Consider the following 21,321-nt stretch of genomic DNA (forward strand, 5'->3'; position numbering starts at 1 on the left):
TGTATTAGATCAAAAGAGTGCTTCTACTAAATACTGAGCAAAGGGTCTGAATACTTAGGACCATGTGATATTTCAGTTTTTCTTTTTTAATAAATCTGCAAAAATGTCAACGATTCTGTGTTTTTCTGTCAATATGGGGTGCTGTGTGTACATTAATGATGAAAAAAATGAACTTGACTTTAACAAATGGCTGCAATATAACAGAGTGAAAAATTTAAGGGGGACTGAATACTTTCCATCCCCACTGTACATCTACAGAGCTCCCGGTCCTCTCCCGATATACCCCGGCCTGATACATTACTTTTGCTATGTCATGCCCTCAACTAAGAGGAAGGTGAAGGGCAACACTAAAGCAGCCAAATTGGCTATATCTGGAGGGGAAATAGCCCATTACTTCACACAGCCCCAGGCGGACTCCCCTACGCTCAAGATGGCGGAGCCATGCGGCCCGATACGCGAGGACTGGCACTCTCTCGACCATCCTGCCACCTCTGTGGAGTCGGACTTGTTTACAGACACTTCAGCGGCCCTGCACTCGGGAGCAGGTCCCTCGCCCCACCCTTTTACCTTGAGTGTGGATGCAGAGCTGCGGGCGCTCCTCCATGCCCTTTCGACCAAGACGGACATAGAGTCTCTAACTGATCGCTTAGAAGCACAACGCCGTAGAGACCTCCTGGTAGTCAAGAAGGATGTACAGTCCCTCTCTTTCCAGCTCACCTCTGGGGAATCATCGCAGCAACCGGTGACCACCCTGGAATCCCTTCAGGATACCCATGTCAGTGACCCTGCAGCTTCACATGGAGGACAGGAGCTGGTGTAATACCTCCGGCTGCGGGGTCTACCCGAGGTGACGGGACCTGAAGACCTGGCGGTGACGGCGGTGGCCATTTTCCGCAGATAAGATGATACCTTGATTATAGGACGTGGATCTTGACAGGATCCACAGAGCCCTGGGTCGGTCAGGACCCGCCGATCCTGACCGACCGCGGGATGTGATCTGTAGAATCCACCACTACAGGCATAAAGAGTTCACCGCCCGCAAAGCGTGGGAAGCTTGAGACATCGAGTTTGATGGGGCGGTTGTCAAAATCCTGCCCGATCTTTCAAAAGCTACCCTGCACAGACGTGCCTTGCTCTGCCCGGGCCTGGAGCTGTCCCGCAGACTTGGCGCTATGTACAGGTGGGGGTTCCCCCTCTTTGTACATTTCAGGAAGAATCAACGATCTTTCACCCTCCACACCCCTGGTGACCTCCCGGCTCTTTCTGTTTTTAAAGGCGGATCCTATTACAGTTCCCAATTGGCTGCTGTTTCTCCTACAGCCTTCGGGCCAACCAGGCTCGGAGGCACCTCTGAGAAATCCTCATTCACGGGCACACCGATCCAGATGGAGATCAAGGCTGCACTCCCCGGAGGAGCCACGCGAGTCCTGAAGGGGCTATTGCTGCTCTCTGTGCACCTTACACTTGCTAACCAAGGTAACTGCCATCACAATACTTGGTGACACATATTCTGTTTTGGAGTGCCGCAGAGCCCTGCTATTAGACGTCATTGGCGGCGGGTAAGTGCCGGTGCACCGGAAGTGCTGCAACGGCTTATGTAGCAATGTTTTTGGTGGGCTGGATTCCCAAATATTTTTGCCTTCCTCGGGAAGGTGTATCTCATTCACATCTCTTTACCAGTGAGGAACTTACTCGCCAGAACTTTTTGCAGTCGCTGCCCGGAAGTCGCTGACATATTGCTCACTCCCCTATACCCTTAAGCTCAGCGGGGTTCTTAGTGCCTCAATGTTTTTTTGACTGTCCCAGTCGCTTTATCTCACTACAGCTGTATTGCAGGATATGATGACTTTCACACTCTCGCCTTGTTACTGATCCTTTGATAATTTTGATTATATGTTGTAATGCAGGGGTTAATTTTCAGAATAGGCATACAGAGATTTTAGCCATCCCACCATGCATGTGTGGCTACTGGGGAAATGGGACGGACTCCAGTTGTTCCTCCTTCTCCCCCCTGGTTGCTTGAGGAGGGAGAGGAGTGCATCTCCTGTGATGGTGTGGAGGGTGATCTCACCCCCCCAATATAGCTACCACCGGGGGGAGGTGGACGGGCCTGCCTTGTCCCCGATATGCTGTACTATGCATCGGCCCCTATGACTGGCGTCAGGATGACCGGAGCTACCGCCCTCCTTCTCATGGTGATGTTCCATGCTGGGGCTACGAGCAGGACCATCAGAGGGTTATTACTGTATCTTCTTTCACATATGCATAGTATTCAGGTGATGCCACTCTGTGATGCCTCCTAGGACGATATACCCCTCGTTTCATCCCTAATGCTATGATACTGATATACCTTTATATGCATTACAATGTCCTCACTAGCTATTGAGACAATGATAGCTCACAGAAAGCCTTCTGTCTTGTCTATTGCATTTTGCAGGGTTAGATGCCGGCTGGGAGTTGTGCGGTGTCTGTGCTTCGCCCCCGGGAGACCGAAATCCCCCTCTCTCCTCGAGGTGGTGGTCTGTTGAGGGGGAGGCGCAGACGTTGTTAACCCCTGCTCTGTTGTGTTCCTTGCTATTACCTCCTCAGATACTGTTTTACTGTTAATGCCGTATGCATACCCGTTTTATGTTAACTCATCTTGGCTGGGGTGGTTGGGGTGGTCTGGGGATGCTCTCCCGAAGCCTGATCTGACTGCTCCCCCACATAGGCCATAGCAAGCTTAGTCGACGATAGTCGGGGAGTGTGGTTTTTTGTTTTTGTTCAGCAATTTGCGGCTGCCAATTTTTAGTATTAAGGAATAGTGAGCGACAAACTTTACCTCCGTCCTTCACTCCTCTTGCCTTTTTTAAAATTTTTTAATTTTTTTTATTTTACACCTTCAACTTTTCTTTCTCCCCCACCAGCAATGGATCAACTAAAGATCATCTCCCTAAATGCAAAGGGTCTCAATACACCTGAAAAGAGAAGAATGGTGTTGCATGATCTGGAGAGCTCTCGTGCTGATATAGCATTTATTTAAGAGACCCACTTCAGGGATGACAAATTACCAATACTGAAAAATAGACACTACCCCCTGACCTATCACTCTACTAACAGATCCGCTAAATCTAAGGGGGTTTCTATCCTACTATCTAGTACACTCCCATGGACCTGTCGTGGGACTATGCTGATCTCTTCGGCGGAGACTTTAAATGTTCCACTGACCCCTGCAGTTGATACCTCTTCGAGCTCTTCCTCTATCCCCCCAGGCTCCCACAGACGAATCACGCAAGCCCTACATAAAGCCCAACTGATTAACTCGGGGGAAAGAGACTACACGTTCTACTCATCCCCTCAAAGTCTACACAAGAATTGATTTCTTCATGATCCCACACAATCAACTGCATGCTGTAAGAGAAACCTCCATTGGGTCGATAACGTGGTCGGACCATGCCCCTATCTCATTGACCTATGCCCTGTCAGAGATTGCTTCCCCGGTGACATGCCTATGGTGACCCAATGAAAGCCTTCTACAGGTGCCAGAAATTCTGGCAGAGATCACTAGAGAATTGACATTATACTTTCTGACGAATATTACACCAGACAGTGAACCGGGGATAGTGTGGGAGACTCACAAAGCTTTGGTCAGGGGTATATTCATTAAGCACGGTGCCCAAATCCAACGGAAAAGAGGGAAACAGTTGACTGTGCAACTTTCCAAGCTTCATGTTCTGGAATCCCAACACAAACATAACCCCTCCCAGACCCTAGACAACAAACTTAACTCTCTAAGAAGTCAGGGGCCTCACATGTTGAACCTGCTCAATGACCTTGGAACATCAGTGGTCCTCCCCAGAGACACATTGTGGGCGTATATCTCCGTCATCCATAAAGAAGGAAAGGACCCGTCCTCGTGCGCCAGTTATAGGCCCATTTCTCTCCTGAATATTGACCTTAAATTGTTCACCAAGATCATCTCGACCCATTTAGCACAACACTTACAAGACTTAGTCCACTTGGACCAAGTGGGTTTTGTCCCCACCAGGGAGGCAAGGGATAACACGACTAAAGTTCTCAACCTTCTCCATGTTGCCAGTTCAACCCGCACGCCATGTGTTTTTCTTAGTACAGACGCGGAGAAAGCGCTTGATCGGGTGAATTGGCAATATATGTTCTCGGTCCTTCGACACCTTGGCCTAGGGAACACTATCATTAATATCACTGGATCACAAGACTTTACTCCAATCCTACAGCTCAAGTTAAGACCAACAGAGTCCTGTCCGAACCTTTCCCCATTACGAATGGGACCAGACAGGGGTGCCAGCTTTCCTCCGTTATTTGCTCTATCATTTGAACCATTTCTCTGTAGAATCCGTATGAACCCCCCCTCACTAGCCAGAACCCATAGTTTATTAGACCCCTGGCATAAGGGCCTACACTCTTGGTTTGGCAGATGCAACCTACTAAAGACGTGCATCCTACCAAAATTCCTCTACTTATTACAAGCCTTGCCAGTTAAAATACCTCTTGCCTATTTTAACCACTTAAGGACTAGCCTCGTTTTGGATTTTAGGTGTTTACATGTTTAAAACAGTTTTTTTTGCTAGAAAATTACTTAGAACCCCCAAACATTATATATGGTTTTTCTTCTAACACCCTAGAGAATAAAATGGCGGTCATTGCAATACTTTTTTTTTTGCACCGTATTTGCACAGCGGTCTTAAAAGCACACTTTTTTTTGGAAAAAATTCACTTTTTTGAATAAAAAATAAGACAACAGTAAAGTTACCCAACAAGTCACGCTTCAAAATTGCGCCCGCTCGTGGAATGGCGTCAAACTTTTACCCTCAAAAATCTCCATAGGCGATGTTTAAAAAATTCTACAGGTTGCATATTTTGTGGTACAGAGGAGGTCTACGGCCAGAATTATTGCTCTCCCTCTACCGGTCGCATCGATACCTCACATGTGTGGTTTGACCAGCGTTTTCATATGCGGGCGCTACTCGTGTATGCGCTCGTTTCTGCGCGCGAGCTCGTCGGGATGGGGAGGTTTTAAAATTCTTTTTTATTTATTTATTTTACATTATTTTATTTATTTTTACACTGTTTAAAAAAAAATAAAAAAGTAATTTAAAAAAATGACACTGAAAAAAATGTGCCTTTAAGAGGCGTGGACAGAAGTGACGTTTTGACGTCGCTTCCGCCCAGCAGTGTCATGGAGACGAGTGGGCGCCATCTTAGCCTCACTCGTCTCCAGGCACACCACAGAGAAGGACGCGATCGCCTCCGCCGCTACCGACGGCTCCGGTAAGCGGCGGGGGGCACCGGATCGCGGCAGGAGGGGGGGCCCCTCTCCCGCCACCGATAAAAGTGATCTCGCGGCGAATCCTCTGCAGGGACCACTTTTATCTGAAAGCCGGCCACCCGAAAACGGGGATACCGGGGTAACAACGATATCCCCGTTCAAAGTTTGGACGTACATTGTCGTGCGGCGGTCGGTAAGTAGTTAAACAGGTCCATTCCCTCTTCATTAAGTTTGTATGGGCACATAAAAAAAACGCGCCTCCCTCGCCATTTGCTGTCCTTACCCAAACAATATGGTGGCCTAGCCCTACCTGATATACGGCAATACTATCAAGCGGTTTATCTTGATAGGATTATTGATTGGTGGCGTCACCGCTGCTCTAAGTTATGGGTACAGATAGAGCAGGCTCAAACTAACATCCCGCTGAAGAGAGCTCTATGGTGTTTCGACCATATAAATCCCTCTTTGAAATCTCACCCTCTACTGGGTATGACACTACAGATAAGCTCACAGGTTAGCAGACAGAATTCCCTCTCTTCTCCAGACTCCCCATTGCTCCCTATTACGGGAAACCCACAATTCACCCCTGGTCTTGACCCCCATACACTTCAAACTATGCAACAATTAGGTAGAGTTCAGGCATCCCATTTTTTAATGGGAGGATGATGGCCTTTCATAGATAACGCTACGGGCCCCTTTCAATCGCCCTTCTGGACAGCACTCCAATTGCGGCATTTCCTCCATATCTTGCCTAACCTGCAAAGCTTTGATCGTCCACTGACCATCTTTGAGGAGTACTGCTCCAAGGAGGGCACTCTCACACAAGTCCTATCCAAAACATAATCCCTACTGAATTGTCTGACCACACAACCACACTCACCGTTTGTAGACAAATGGGAAATAGAACTGCAACGTAAATTTTCACCCAGCTACAACATATTCTCAGATTCTCGCTAAAATCCTCGGTCTGTACAAAAATTCAAGAGACCAACTATAAGCTTTTAACAAGGTGGTATCCAACTCCTCACCTCTTACGTAAATACTACCCTGCTACTAGTGACCGCTGCTGGAGATGCCTAGGGATAGAGGGACGTTGCTCCACGTATTCTGGTCATGTCCTAAATTGACCCATTTTTGGGCGACAGAGAAGTTACCAAAAAATTCACAGAATACAAGATTCCTGGCGAGCCAGCCTTTTTCCTGTTGCACGTCTCTACCATTTCAGCCAAACTATATTAAAAAAATCCATCATACACCATCTCTTGAATGCTGCAATGTCCTATATCCCACTCAATTGGAAAAAGCAATTTCCACCAACTACTGCTGACTGACTCCATAAAGTGGAGGATATTAATAGAATGGAGGATATGGTTCTCACCGCGCATCAACAAGAAAAATACTTTAAAACATGGGGCTTTGGAATCAGTTTGTCCTCTCTACAGAGGGTACAGTCCTCTTTGGAACTTAATGTAATGAATGAGTTTCATGACCTGTTCTCCTTGGTTGTCTGGAGCTAATGTAACCCCGCCCCCCTTCTCCCCCCTTTCACTTCCTGTCCTTCATGTTCCCCCCCTCATTTCTCCATCTAATTGTTTCTTGTTTTATTAAATAAGAGAAAATAGGTAAGAGGCGATATCGGATCCTACCTCACTATTAATTTTTCACTTTTTTTTTTTTTTTATATATATTACGGACAATGAATACATTTGCATTAAACCATCTTGCCATTATTGAGAGAGGCTCTGTTCAGAATATCTACATTACTCTATTTTAATCGTTCTATGATCTTTACGTCAATGCATTGTCTGATGTTATACCCGATTTCACATGTCTGTAGTGACCTGTTTTTGCCTGTTGCGGGCTTCAATAAATATTATATTTGAAAAAAAAAATTATGGGGCATAACACTCAAATTCTTGGAAAATCTACTGCCTTCTGCCAGAAAGTTGTCAATGGAAATAAGGTTTACCTTCCAACTTAGTAATTGTTTTTCTTTCTTTTTTTTTTTTTTTTTTACATGTTGGTGTTAAATCTTTCCTTTGGATGTTGTTATAAGTTGCACTAGTAAATATATCTAGATTAAACTATCTTCATTTCAGCCAGCAAAACAGCAAAATGTGATTATTTTAAAGGGGGGTGATTTTCTATACCCACTGTACATCTAAACAATGTAGAGAGATCCCATTGGGTTGCTTTGGAACAGGACAAGAGAAGGCAGGACCTATGGCCTGATTAATACGGAAGGAGGAAATCATTTTAGGGAGAAAGGGTCCCAAGGACCTTAGAATCACCTATTTATGAAGAACAAGGAAGGTTTTTTTTTTCACAAGATAAGACTGCCAGTTCTGAGCCCCATCTTGCAGACATGATAACTATGACAAAAAGAAAAAAACCTTAGAAGTAAGGTTGGCCAAGAGAATTTCCTTTATGGGCCCAAAGGGAGGCATTTGTAGAGCCAGCAGAACCACAATTAGGATCCCAAGGGCAAGACAGGTATACAAACAGGGAATGCAATGAAACAAAAGGATTTTATCACAGAATGAAAGGCCAGCAATCTCTGAAAGAGAATAGCCAATGCCAGGATATGCCCCTTTAGGGTATTTAAGCACAATTGTTGCTCCAGTCCAGACCAGAGAAAGGACACAATACATCCCACAAAGTATCTTCTAGGGTGAAATTGCCAAGCTTCATACCATGCGAAGTGCAATGATAGACCTTGCAAGAGGTCAATTTCCTAGTGCTAAGCAGCACAGGCATAATGGAGAGCCCCCGATCTCTCAGTACTTGGATTTTAATAGTCAAGCTGTCAAAATCAGCAACTGTAAAAGCAGAACAGTACACCGGTGCTCGAGACAGTAGGACTGGAGGAATGCCACCCCATCTCGATCCTGGGAAGCAGTCAAGAAAGAATCTGTAGGATAGAAGGCATATCATCAGCTAGAACAGATTCCCGGGGGTCACCAGTGCATCCAACGCAAAGGCCTTTGGATCCTTTATCCGGGCCAGAAACCGGTCCACCTTGTTGTCAAAACAGGATATCAATAGATTTACTGCCAGGGTCCCCCAGTGGTGGCATATGTCCTGGAACACCAAGAGTTGGAGGGATCATCTCCCCACATACAGGCTGGCAACTAAGGTGTAATGACTAAGTGCACGTAAAGTGTGCAAAACGCGTCTACCCAGCATTCTGATGCCTGTAATTTTTGGGATGTCCAATTAAAGAGGATTTTGATCTACAGTGCCATGGTGTGCGCCCATTTCTTCTAATTTCATTGTGTGCGGAGGCGAGCCGAGGCATGCACCTGCTGATCATTAGGCTTCCTTATCTCACCTGGAATGGCGGGTTTTCTTTTTTCCACAACTAAGAAAGCCTGCTTACTACTTCTGGACAAGGCTGGAACATGCTTTTTGGCCTAAGCCAGAACTAGATCTGTTTCTCTAAGGGCTGTGTTGTTTCTGGTGCCCCCCTGATTGGAGTAAGCCATGGGGCTTGTAGGGGTGTTGTCCAACAGAACCCTCGGCAGTTGCCACTAAAAGGTGTTTGTTACAAAGCAGTGAGGATAGATGAATGGTCCTTCGTTAAGGAATGCTGTTGGGAAGTCTGGACTTAGAAACGACATGCCCTGGACTGTGTTCTCCCCAGCCTGTAAAGCTGGAAACCATTGTGAGAACCATTCAGGTTAATCGGGCGAAAGCTCTTCCCTGATTCCAGCGCTGGGCTGGTCAAATCACCATAGGGAAATATAGGAAAATGGGCTCTCCAGAAATTAAGGGAGCTTGTCCAATGCAGTCACTACATTGAGCCTTGGATTGCAACTGGGTGATCACCAACACCCTGAATTAGGCCACCATGAAGCTGCATACCCTCACGCAAAATTGGAGGACTGGAAGATTTTTGGATCACAGGTCCAAACATGAGCTTGAAGGGTCAACCCATCTGATACAGGTAGAAATCAGCATCTTTTTTTTATACAGCACAGGCACATAATGTTATTTAACATACGGGATGGCATGCTTATGCTATAGCAGCAGGAGGGGAGGATCATGGAGTGGATGGAGCTGACAGGCAGAGAAGGGAGGGGGGAGGAGGACACAGGAGGAGAGCAGAGAGGAGAGCTGTGGATGACAGAGGCACATACACTGACCACTGTGTCAGGGCTCAGCAGCCATGATAAACCATGGTCTGTATACAGAGGGGAGGGCATAGCCAGGCAGGATCAGCCAGGTATTTCAGGTGATATGGGGGGCCAAATTACAGAGCACAAGCACTGGGCTGTTATTCATGCTTTAAAGGAACAGGATCTATTTTTTTTTATTAGGTTAACAAACACTTTAATGTCTATCAATACTAGAGATTCCCCTTGACACAATTACAGATTGGACCAATTCCATTTCCATTCAGAACTTTTGGACCCACAGGAAGGTGTTGAGGACCATCAAATATAGGATGGGGCAAACGCCATCATTGGGCTTTGGGACCATAAACAGGTTTGAATTTAAGCCCTGAATTCATTCCTTGGAGGAAACTGGAACAATCACTCCCAAAGAGGGTAGGTGCTGCAAGGCAGTCTGAAGGGCCCACAAACTAGCCAGAGAGGGATAAAGCGGGGGGAGTATAAGAACTGACCCAAGCTCTACTGCAAAAAAAAAAAGGATGATGGGCTGTGTGTCGGTGGTCTGGCTATCCCGTCCAACATGAATCCATAGAAATCAAAAGCCAGCACACAATCGCTCCTTCTTATGAAAAATCTGGAAGTGGCAGACTTTGCTGTAGGCATCTAAAGCTTTCTTCCTAGAAGGCAAGAAAGCTCTTTCTGCCTATGACTTCCGTTATAAAAGTTGTCTAGCGACTCTCCCAAGAGTTGATCCCCATCAAACGGAATTCTTTCAAATTGTTTATTTCAATTTCACAACCAGGAGGATCCTGCGCATCTGTACTGACAGGAGCTCCAGGAGAACCTTTTGACACTGGGAGTCCGCCAAACAGTCTATGCAATAGCAAAAGGCAACTGGGAGGAGCTCCATCTTTTGAAAAACTGACCTATCAGCCAGGATCAATCTGGGGTTGTGTACCATGCACTTGGCCCAGACTGCCAGAATTTGGCATATGACCATTGGCGCCATCAACAGTTGCACGGTCAAGCTCAACAGAGTAAAATGTGCAGCTTGTCCCCTAGCCTCTGTTCTATTAGGAGATGGGTTGGGGACTTTGGAAGAAGGAGAGGAACAGAGAAGATAGGATCAAACAGCCTTTTTACACAATGCAGATTAACCCATTAGGTTCCACAGTGAGTATAACGAGCATGCTTTACTGCATATACAGGTTGATTTTACTGCTGTGGCTTTAGTAGCACTTTAATATATTGCAGCTTACCAATTCTAAGATGTGAAGTCTGCATTGGTTTTCTTTTTTAGGCTTTTTTTCCCTTCTATTTTAATCTGGTGATCCAGCCAATAAAACGGTTTTTCAAAAGAACAAGCTCTTTTCCAGATGTATCAGTTTACAGGGATACAACAAGCCATTTAACACTCCGCTTTAAGACTGACAAAACTGCTGTCTGTTGTGTCCCCTGTGCATCTCCATCCAGAGTATGGGCACTCTAATACAGGAAGTGTGTTACTGGCCAGATCAAAAGCTGAAAACAGAGGGAAAAAAGCAGAAAATGCAATGATTGATTGCATTAAGTACTGTCCTTGTGGTGTTTCTGCCAAGTAATGGCACCTTTTGAAAAAGTGCTCTAAAACTTGAAGCGCCTCAGTCCAAAATGGGATCTTCCCTTTACATCAGAGTTCTTAGTCTCCTTTACAACATAAAAGACCATGCATTAAAAGATACCTGTTGCTTTGCCTACAAATCGCACAATAAAAAAAAATTCAAGTGTATGTAAACTCTAATAATACATTTCTCTTATATGCTCCCTTTTGGCAAGGTAAATATACAATTTTATTATATCTAAAGATTAGGAATGTACGGATATGGGATTTTTAGCAGCAGCAGCGAGTGCGAGAACCAATACTTTCGGTCAAGTACTCGCCGATACCGAGTACCAATACTTTACAGGAAATTTTGTGCCCATTTTATTTTGCATGAAACCAAATCGCACTGCAAAGAATCAAATGCGATTTGTACAGGAATGCTGTGGATTCCTGTCTGAATTGCATGCGACTCCCCCCACTGCTCCTGTGTGTGCGAACCCAGTAAAGATAGCGAAGCACCAGGTAGTGCAGCAATAGGCAGTTTATTAAAATGTTATAACAACTCACAAAGTAAAGTCAAATCCATAGCTGTGTCCCGTCCTGCCGATGATAGCAAATCATGGCCACTGGTGGTGCTCACAGGGCTGGAGAAGTTACAGGACTCCTGTGGGTTTAAGGCAGAAGTGAGGTCAGCTTGGGGGCGGACCCCCGGACATCTCCTTCAGCAACCATGGGTTACCATCATCGGTGGGAAGGGGACATTGAGGATATGGATTTGACTAGATATTTGTCAGTTATAAAATTTTCATAAACTGCCTATTGCTGCACTACATGGCGCTTTGCTTTCTTGTACAAAGGGTTTTTATTAAAGTTCAGTTCAACATAACAATACAGTAGCATTGATGGTCATAGCATGGAAGAAGACTTCAAAAAGTGAAAAGGCTAATCTAAGTCGTAGAGATTTGAGCAGGCCCTTGGAAGTCCAAGGACGATCATGTATAACCGGCAAGAGGTTACTGTCACCTTAAGAGACCTGGGGATATGAGAGCACGCTGCACCAGGTATAAGTAATAACGATCTTACAGAGTCATAAGTGAAGCGATCAGGAGATATCTACAGTACCTGTCTTTTCTCAAGAATTAGTATATCTATTTGTCAAAAAGGAATGGTTTTTCACCAAGTAACCATCACATCCAGGGCTGAGCCCGGTGGGCCAAATACGAAGAAAAGCAAGGAAGAAAATGGAGGAGAGGAGGAGGAAAGGAGAAGTGATAGGATAGGAGTGTAGAACAGAAAAAGTGAGTGAGGAAAGGGGGTGAGGAGTGGGCGGGGGGAGGGGGGCAGAGGCATACTGGAGTGAAAGGAGCGGTGGATCAAATCTTGAAGGGTGATTATGAGCTACCCAAGGTTGCCAAACCCGGAGGAATTTATCATGGGTGTCTGATAATATGGCTGTCAATTTTTTATTTACATAATGTCATTTACGCAGACTTTGACTGCTTCAAAACTGAGAGTCTGATGTCCAGGCCCTCGCTATGATCAATTTAGTTGCAGTAAAAAGGTGCAACGCCAACTGGCGTTCTGGGCAAAGTAGTTCTGCAATTGGTTTCTGTGATGGACTCACCCGGAACAGAGGCTTTTGGAGGGGACTGAATGCTGGCCTCTTGCCTAATTATGGGCCTTGGATTTTGCCTATGTGAGATGTATGCCTGGGGACCCTTGAGGTGATGTTACTTTGGATTCAGGTCCATGTCTCTCTCCCCCCCCCCCCCCCCCCCAAGACACACAGACTCTGGGAACCCTGTATATGCCATATTAGAAATAGTGACGGATTCATACTGTTGGGACACATACTGTTAGAAGATGCTGATGTCATCAACTCTAGCCACCTTTCTGTCTGTTGTCTGCTATAATGTAAATAAGTCTAGTATGGCTTCTAAGAGTCTTTCACCCATTGTTGTTTGTGCCAATTAACCCTGCTTTTGTGTGAAGGATTTCTGTGTTGATATTTATAATATGTATTGTATAGTCAGTGAGCTAGAAGACTGCAAGTCTACCCTGAAAGGTCATATCTCTGAGTCACCAAGTCTGCGTAAATGATTAGTAAACTAGCTAATGTTAATTCGGTTTCTGGTTACAGTTTGTATTGTCAGCCTGCTATATAGATGTGCGTCCTCTCAAATAAAACAGTTCATATTCAGCAACCAAACGAGTGTTGTCTTGTTTTCTGGTTGTTAGCAGTTGGAATATCTAATATCTATATTCAGACTGGGAGGAAGTGGTATATGACGACAGCACTCAAGCGAAGTGTGGGACGTTTCGTTAAAGTTTCCACAGAAGAGCCTTAGGTTGGTGTGGAAAAGATTGCGAAGGAGTGTATAAACCCTGACCCACAATCTGCACACTTTTTGACATGTGTACCAGATGTGTGCCATTGTTCCCTCTTGAGAACACCCACGGAAACATAAGGGGGAATAGGATGGAATAAAACCTGCCAATCTGGCCGGTGTGTAATACCATCTGTAAAACACTTTATAAGCATTTTCCAAGAAGAGAACATTCTTGGAGCATTTGGATAGTGCAATAGTCATGACCTGCCAGTCCTGCCGATCTAGCTGTTTTCCGGGCTCCGTCTCCCACTGGAGATGGTAAGGTCTCAAAGGTGTTTTTTTTGGAACAAATTATGGCTGCATAGATTAAAGAGATTAGACCAGAAGAATGGGGACGTGATCTGCAAAGGTTTTCAAAAGGGGTCAAAGTATAAGGGGTCAGTCGAGATTTTATAAGTTGTTTGAGAAAATGATGAAGCTGTAAATAGCTTTAGTGGTCTCGAAGGGGGATATCATGTGAGAAACGAAGGGCTTCAAGTGGAATTATCCTGGTGGGGGTGAACAAGGAGTGAATATCTACAAAACCATTCTCAGCCCACCAAGAGAAGTGTAGTGGGTTATCGTGCCCTGGTGGGAATAATGGACAATGAATGAGGCGGAGTAAGGGAAGATGAGGAGAGATCAGGCCCACTGAGTATTTAACCGAGTCCCACAACCGAAGGGAATGTGGCAGACGTGGCTTGATAAAGTTCTGAATACGCTGGGGTAAGCCTAATCCCCAGATAGGGCAATGAAGGCAACCACTGGAAGGAAAATGCAGTTTGTAGGGATGCCAGTTCTGAGGGTGGAAGGTTGATCGACACAGTTTTAGATTTGGCAGGACTGACGGATAGCCCGAGAACATTGCAAAGGTATTTAAGAGAGAAAGTAGGTTAGGGAGGGTGATTCTAGGTTTAGTTATGGACAGAAAGATATCGTCTGCGAACAACGATATTTTGTGCGAGGTACCCGCTACTTCTACCCTTGTTATGTCTGGATGGGTTTGGAGTGCCTCCGCCAAGGGTTCCAGTGCCAGGATCAATAGAAGTGGGGAGAGTGGGCACCCTTGTTGCGCTTTGCTTTCTTTACTGGGTTCATGCACACAGGAGTGGTGGAGGAAATTGCATTCGATTCAGACAGGAATTGCACTGCTCTTCTGTTCAAATCGCATGCGAATGCGAAACTATCGGTTTCGGGAGCATCTTCACGAGTATTCGATATCAGTGCATCCCTATTGAAGATATTGGAAAGGCTGAAGCCTTTACACAAACAGACAGCTTTGTGGACTACAGGTACTCAAACAATCTGTTAATTTATATACAATACTAGGCACAGACACATACATTTGTCAAAGACCGCCTCTTTCAACCAGGGTGCCTTCTGGGTTCTTCAGGGGTGCCTTGGTAAAATTGCTAAAAATTACTACAAATTGCCCAAAAGTTGTTAACAAGCCACCAAGTGGATCAAGCCTGCATTTTTGTTACACAAAGCCACAGGTTTTTATAGTGCAGCTATTAAACTCTGAGCATCGCATAGGCCAGCCACTAGCATCCTGACAACCAATGATGTAATCGGTTGATAAGGAGGACATCAGGCGCCAGCACACCATCCTTATTTGACCCCCCCCGTTAGCACTGTGTTTACATTGGCTAAGAAAGGGAGAGAAACTGAGGGAGAAGAGACATGCTAGAATACTAGTTAGTAGCAGTGTGCAAAGGTGAAGGAATAATTGCATCTAAGGTTGGGTGACCCACATGCCTGGATGTTGCTGCTTTAAATAAAACTACTAGTTTGGTTTCTACATTTTAGAATGGGGTGTCTCAAAGGTTGTGCATAATTTTAAAGAGTTAAAGGTGAATAAAACACTGGTCTAAGATAATGCAAGGCAAACAAGCACTGCACAAATATTATTGTGTTCTCCCCTTTGCCCTTCTTTCCTCCCTTTTCTACTTTACTGTTAGTCGTCTTTATCTTATTTCTCCCTTCTGCCTAGTTTCTGATATTTCATAATGAATACAAAAGAAACTGCTTCAAATCAACATGCTTCATATAGTAATACCCTGAAATAATAAAATATTCAAACTTTCAAACTACCCTATAAAACATTTTTGTTTAGTTACCGTGCCAATCAAGTGTCTGGAAGAAGTTCTTCTTTAGCGCATCAGAGTTTGGTGGCTCTGGAGAATGTTCTGCTGGGCATGTGTCAGCTTCATACTGTGCAGTTGATCCTGGCTGTCTGGGTAATTCAGGTTTTCCTAAAAGAGCAAGTTGTATTGTTCACAATCTCTAATCTTTATTAAATGTCTTCTTCTTTCACATGCAGAGTACGTATTAATAATCAGTTATCCAATTCACTAATCCTCAACTTGTCAAAAAGAGCAACCTTAAAAGTGTATTTTTCCTAATTCTAGATATAGTGGGGATGAATTAAAATCCTGTCACGCTTTCATAGTTATCTGTGTCTCTGCTGATCCATCCACTATGTGTTCTGTCACCAAGACAGAAAGTGATGGGAAATCAAAGATTTTACAGCTGTCACCAGAACGGGAGGTGAGACTAGGACACCCATTTGAATGGCAAGTGAGGAATTCCCCTCACTTTTCAGCCACTCCCGGTTACATATCTGAGCGAGCAAGTGAAGGAAATCTAACAGGACACAGACAGCAAAAATAAACTGACAGGAGTTTAATCCTTTCCTACTCTATCTAAAGTTATATATAAGGTTTAGCTATACATAAACTTTAAGAGTTCCGCAGCAGCAAACAAGTCACGCTGAGAAAGCAAAGATCAGGAAGGTTTTAGAATAATAAAATATGTGGTTTTAAAGAACCCTCTATTCCCATGTCCCTTTACCAAATTTTGACAGGATTTCTTGTTGCTCTTCCCGGCTTGAAAACAGTATTTTAGGCGTCAATCTCTTGGTGTTGAGGTTTTCCCATGGTGGAGTGACACTTGCAGGTTTGTCTCTAGAAGACACTTCAACTTCCAGATTTACTTGAAATAAGTCTGGATATTTTTCTTGTATGTCACAGGCATCCAGATCATATCTATAGGAAAATACAAAATGAAATTAAACATGTCGTTGTCAAACATAAAAAATACATTTCAGAAAAACCATTACAGAGCAGAAAAAAAATGTATATCCCGATTCCAAAATAGAAATGAAACCAAAATTGGACAGATCACATCCCATTCCAGATAGAAATGTAAGATACCAGTCTTCTGTCTTGCCTTCCTCCTGTTCTTTGCTCAGTCATAACTTTTGATATTTAATGCAGATAAAGTAAAAGAATTCAAGAATAAATAAAAACAGCAGATTCCAACTGTTACACTGCAGGAAAAACAGGAAGTAAAAAAAATGTTCGGGAAGTGCAAGGTCAGCAGTACATGGAAAAAGTTAAAGTAGGAAATATTTAAACAACAGGATTAATGATCATATGACTACAAGTCAAATGTTGCCAGGCTCTGGAATATTATACATGAAATGTATTTAAAGGGGGAAAAAAAAGTTATTTGGGCAAGTTTAGAGAAGGCTTTGTCAGTGACCGCACTAACAAGGCAGGTGACATAGTACATAAAGAAAATAACTGCATTCAGGAACTGTATGTGCTTCGTAAAAGACTGAATACAAAACATACAGTACCTGACCGCGAGATTGTGTTTCCAGCGCGATACCATCGCACTGGTTCTCGGCGACAGGGTACTGTGAATATCGCGCTGGCTCGCTCATCGGGAAAGGAAAACTTTGTTTTCCTTCCGCGATGAGTGACAGGCAGTGCTGACAGCTGTCTGGTATGAATCCTGAGGCGGGAACACCGCGCCAAATTTTAAATGAAAAAACCGGCGTGGGTTCCCCCCTCGGAGGCATACCAGGCCCTTAGGTCTGGCATGGATTGTAAGGGGAACCCCCTATGCCGAAAAATCGGCGTGGGGGTCCCCCCCAAATCCATACCAGACCCTTATCCGAGCATGCAGCCCGGCCGGCCAGGAAAGGGGGTGGGGACGAGCGAGCGGCCCCCCCCCTCCTGAGCCGTACCAGGCCGCATGCCCTCAACATGGGGGGGTGGGTGCCTAGGGGGAGGGGGGCGCCCTGCGGCCCCCCCACCCCAAAGCACCTTGTCCCCATGTTGATGAGGACAAGGGCCTCTTCCCGACAACCCTGGCCGTTGGTTGTCGGGGTCTGCGGGCGGGGGGCTTATCGGAATCCGGGAGCCCCCCTTAATAAGGGGGCCCCCAGATCCCGGCCCCCCACCCTGTGTGAATGAGTTTGGGGTACATGGTACCCCTACCCATTCACCTAGGGAAAAGTGTCAATATAAAAAACACACAGTACACAGGTTTTAAGAGTAATTTATTAGTCAGCTCCGGGGGTCTTCTTCCGACTTCGGGGGGTCCCCTTCCGACTTCTCCCGGTGTTCGGCCTCTTCTCCCGGTGTTCGGCCTCTTCTCCCGGGCCCCACCGCTATCTTCTTCCAGCTCTATTGCCAGCGAGGGGCCCGGTCTGCTGCCGCTGTCTCGCCGCCGCTGTCTCGCCGCTTCTTCTCTTCTTTTCTTCTTCCCCGATGTTGACACGACGCTCTCTCCGACTCGAATGCTGTGTGGGAGCTGCGGAGCCATTTATATAGGCGGTTACCCCGCCCCCTTACGACGTCATGGTCCCAGCATGCGCAGGGACTCTGGGGTCACGCCCCCTTATGACGCCAGAGTCCCTGCGCATGCTGGGACCATGACGTCGTAAGGGGGCGGGGTTACCGCCTATATAAATGGCTCCGCAGCTCGCACACAGCATTCGAGTCGGAGAGAGCGTCGTGTCAACATCGGGGAAGAAGAAAAGAAGAGAAGAAGCGGCAAGACAGCGGCGGCGAGACAGCGGCGACAAGACAGCGGCGACAAGACAGCGGCAGCAGACCGGGCCCCTCGCTGGCAATAGAGCTGGAAGAAGATAGCGGTGGGGCCCGGGAGAAGAGGCCGAACACCGGGAGAAGAGGCCGAACACCGGGAGAAGTCGGAAGGGGACCCCCCGAAGTCGGAAGAAGACCCCCGGAGCTGACTAATAAATTACTCTTAAAACCTGTGTACTGTGTGTTTTTTATATTGACACTTTTCCCTAGGTGAATGGGTAGGGGTACCATGTACCCCAAACTCATTCACACAGGGTGGGGGGCCGGGATCTGGGGGCCCCCTTATTAAGGGGGGCTCCCGGATTCCGATAAGCCCCCCGCCCGCAGACCCCGACAACCAACGGCCAGGGTTGTCGGGAAGAGGCCCTTGTCCTCATCAACATGGGGACAAGGTGCTTTGGGGTGGGGGGGCCGCAGGGCGCCCCCCTCCCCCAAGGCACCCACCCCCCCATGTTGAGGGCATGCGGCCTGGTACGGCTCAGGAGGGGTGGGGCCGCTCGCTCGTCCCCACCCCCTTTCCTGGCCGGCCGGGCTGCATGCTCGGATAAGGGTCTGGTATGGATTTGGGGGGGACCCCCACGCCGATTTTTTGGCATAGGGGGTTCCCCTTACAATCCATGCCAGACCTAAGGGCCTGGTATGCCTCCGAGGGGGGAACCCACGCCGGTTTTTTCATTTAAAATTTGGCGCGGTGTTCCCGCCTCAGGATTCATACCAGACAGCTGTCAGCACTGCCTGTCACTCATCGCGGAAGGAAAACAAAGTTTTCCTTTCGCGATGAGTGAGCCATCTCGGCGCTGGCCCCTGCGATGGGGCTCGTAGGTGTCAAATCTCGCCGAGAAGTGCGGCGAGATTGACACAATATCGCGGTCACCTACTGTAAGTGGTACACAGTTCTAAAACCCAGCAGTTAAAACATATCTACATACTTTGAAAACTTCACAGTAGTGGCATTTCTAGGAACAAAGCCTGTGTGAAACTGAATCTGGAACATCTTCATTGAAGTCATCTGAAACAAACAAAAACATTTTCAATACCTGGAGTTAAATCACTATACAAACATACATAGTAAAAAGGAATGTGATAGATTATTGCATACAGGGACGCTAAAATGTTATACAAATATTAACATTTTGGAGGCCAGATCCCCCTACTACCACTTTACTGTTTGTAAAGAGCCCCTTTTACACCAATGCATTGCAGTAATGCATGTTAAAAGAGAAGTATTTTTTTTTTTTAAACCAAACAAAAAACCTTAAAGCAGGCTTGACATTTTTGCTTTGAATCTAGGAGCCAGCTAAAAAAAAAAATTGCCTTGGGAGGGATACTTTACCTAGGTGTGTGGAAGCAATCAGGCGGCAGCAGAGGCAGAACAGGGCTAAAAGTAGAAAAAAAAAAAAACACCTGCCATGAGCCCAAAGCTGCATGTTCCGGGCGTTGGTCAAAATAAAATTTTCATGCCTGCAACAGTGATTGGCTGACAAAAGCACAGGTACCAGGATACAATTTCTAGTCGCCATGGTGACCTGGGATTTGTCAAGCCCCAAGCCCTAGCTTATACTCACCTAGGTGAATTCAGCATTGACCCGATGCTGCATCTGTCCCCTGTCATCTCTGCAGTGAGAACTGAGCGATCAAACACCACTGAATGCTCAGTTCTCCCCCTCCGCTGCGAGCAGAGAGATGTGACTGTCAGTCATTGGCTCTCTGCTCTGCCCCCCAGTACTCATAGGAGTGTTGGAATGGGGAGGGAAAGAAGCGGCTGGCTCAGTCTACCAGCAGTGCAGCCGAGAGGCTGAGCCAGCTGCCGATCCAGGCATATGGGTGGATCCCAACTGTAAAGTCAGGATCTTTTCCCAGCCTGGACCTGGTGAGTAATGTCAGCTCACAGTGGGCTTTAGCCTGCAGAACGTGTGTGCAGAACAAACTGCACACCTATGATCCATAAGAGATGTATGCAAGAAAGCTTTGGCCATACTTCTTTAAACAATTATTACCTTATTAAGCTAACACATCAAAAACATTTTTGGTACTAAATTAGCAATAATAGGATTTAGAAGTACATCACGGGACACAGAGCCATAGTAATTATTATGTGGGTTATAGTCCACCTTCAGGTGCTGGACACTGGCACACCCTAAACAGGAAGTTGCCTCCCTATATAACCCCTCCCATACCGGGAGAGTCTCCGTTTTGTAGCAAAGCAATACACGTGTATACTAGAAAGAGGGGCGGGACCTCTGTGTCCCGTGATGTACTTCAAAAGAAAAGGGTTTTACAGGTAAGCTGTTAAAAAAATCCTATTTTCTTGATTCGTGCATCATGGGACACAGAGCCATAGTAATTACTATGTGAGATGTCCCAGAGCAATGCCAACTGAGGGGAGGGAGACACAACAAAAGTAGGGCACCATGAGATCAGAGGACTTATACTGCTGCCTGCAGTACACTGCGCCCAAAGGCAAAATCCTTGTGTCTTTTTACATACACCTGATAGAATATGGTAAATTTATGGATTGAAGACCAAGTTGCGGCCTTGCAGATTTGAGCCATGGAGGCTTGGTGGTGCACTGTCCACGAAGCACTAACAGCCCTAGAGGAGTGCGTTTTGATTTGAGAGGGTAGAAACTACCTCTTTAAACAATAAGCTAGAACAAATCCATTTAGAATAGTAGATTACCATGCTGCCTGTCCTCTTTTAGGACCTTCAGGCAATACAAATAAAACATCCGTTTTCCGAATCTGAGCAGTCGTCTTTAAGTAGACTGCTCTCACCACATCAAGAGAATGTAGTGATTTTTCTTCCATAGTACAGGGTTCTGGAAAAAAATGAAGATAGAACAAGATCCTGGTTTATAGAGAAAGAGGTTAATTAATAAAAAGTTAATTAACAAGAAGGGTGGGACTTTGTGTGAAGCATGTAGCAGCAAGGAGGTAAAACATAAAAAGATCTTTTGTTAATAATAGTTTATTAAGAGCTGAATAATAACCATACATGATTCCGATAATAAAGATATAAGGTAACATACCGTATATACTCGAGTATAAGTCGAGGCCCTAATTTACCA

The 21,321-nt window shown here is 45.7% G+C and overlaps 1 protein-coding gene across 2 annotated transcripts in view; it reads right to left on the reverse strand.

The window, feature by feature from the left end:
• The window catches only part of GAK (cyclin G associated kinase), a 181,754-nt gene that overhangs the window by 37,669 nt on the left and 122,764 nt on the right, over window positions 1–21,321 (reverse strand). For both annotated transcript variants that reach the window (XM_073595786.1, XM_073595780.1), the window contains exons 18-20: window positions 19,184–19,263; window positions 16,207–16,400; window positions 15,474–15,608 (exon numbers count right to left, since the gene is read on the reverse strand). In XM_073595786.1, coding sequence (XP_073451887.1) covers window positions 15,474–15,608; window positions 16,207–16,400; window positions 19,184–19,263 — 409 coding nt within the window. The remainder of the gene's footprint in view (window positions 1–15,473; window positions 15,609–16,206; window positions 16,401–19,183; window positions 19,264–21,321) is intronic.

This window comes from Aquarana catesbeiana, linkage group LG01 (assembly GCF_042186555.1).
Source record: "Aquarana catesbeiana isolate 2022-GZ linkage group LG01, ASM4218655v1, whole genome shotgun sequence".
NCBI lineage: Eukaryota > Metazoa > Chordata > Amphibia > Anura > Ranidae > Aquarana > Aquarana catesbeiana.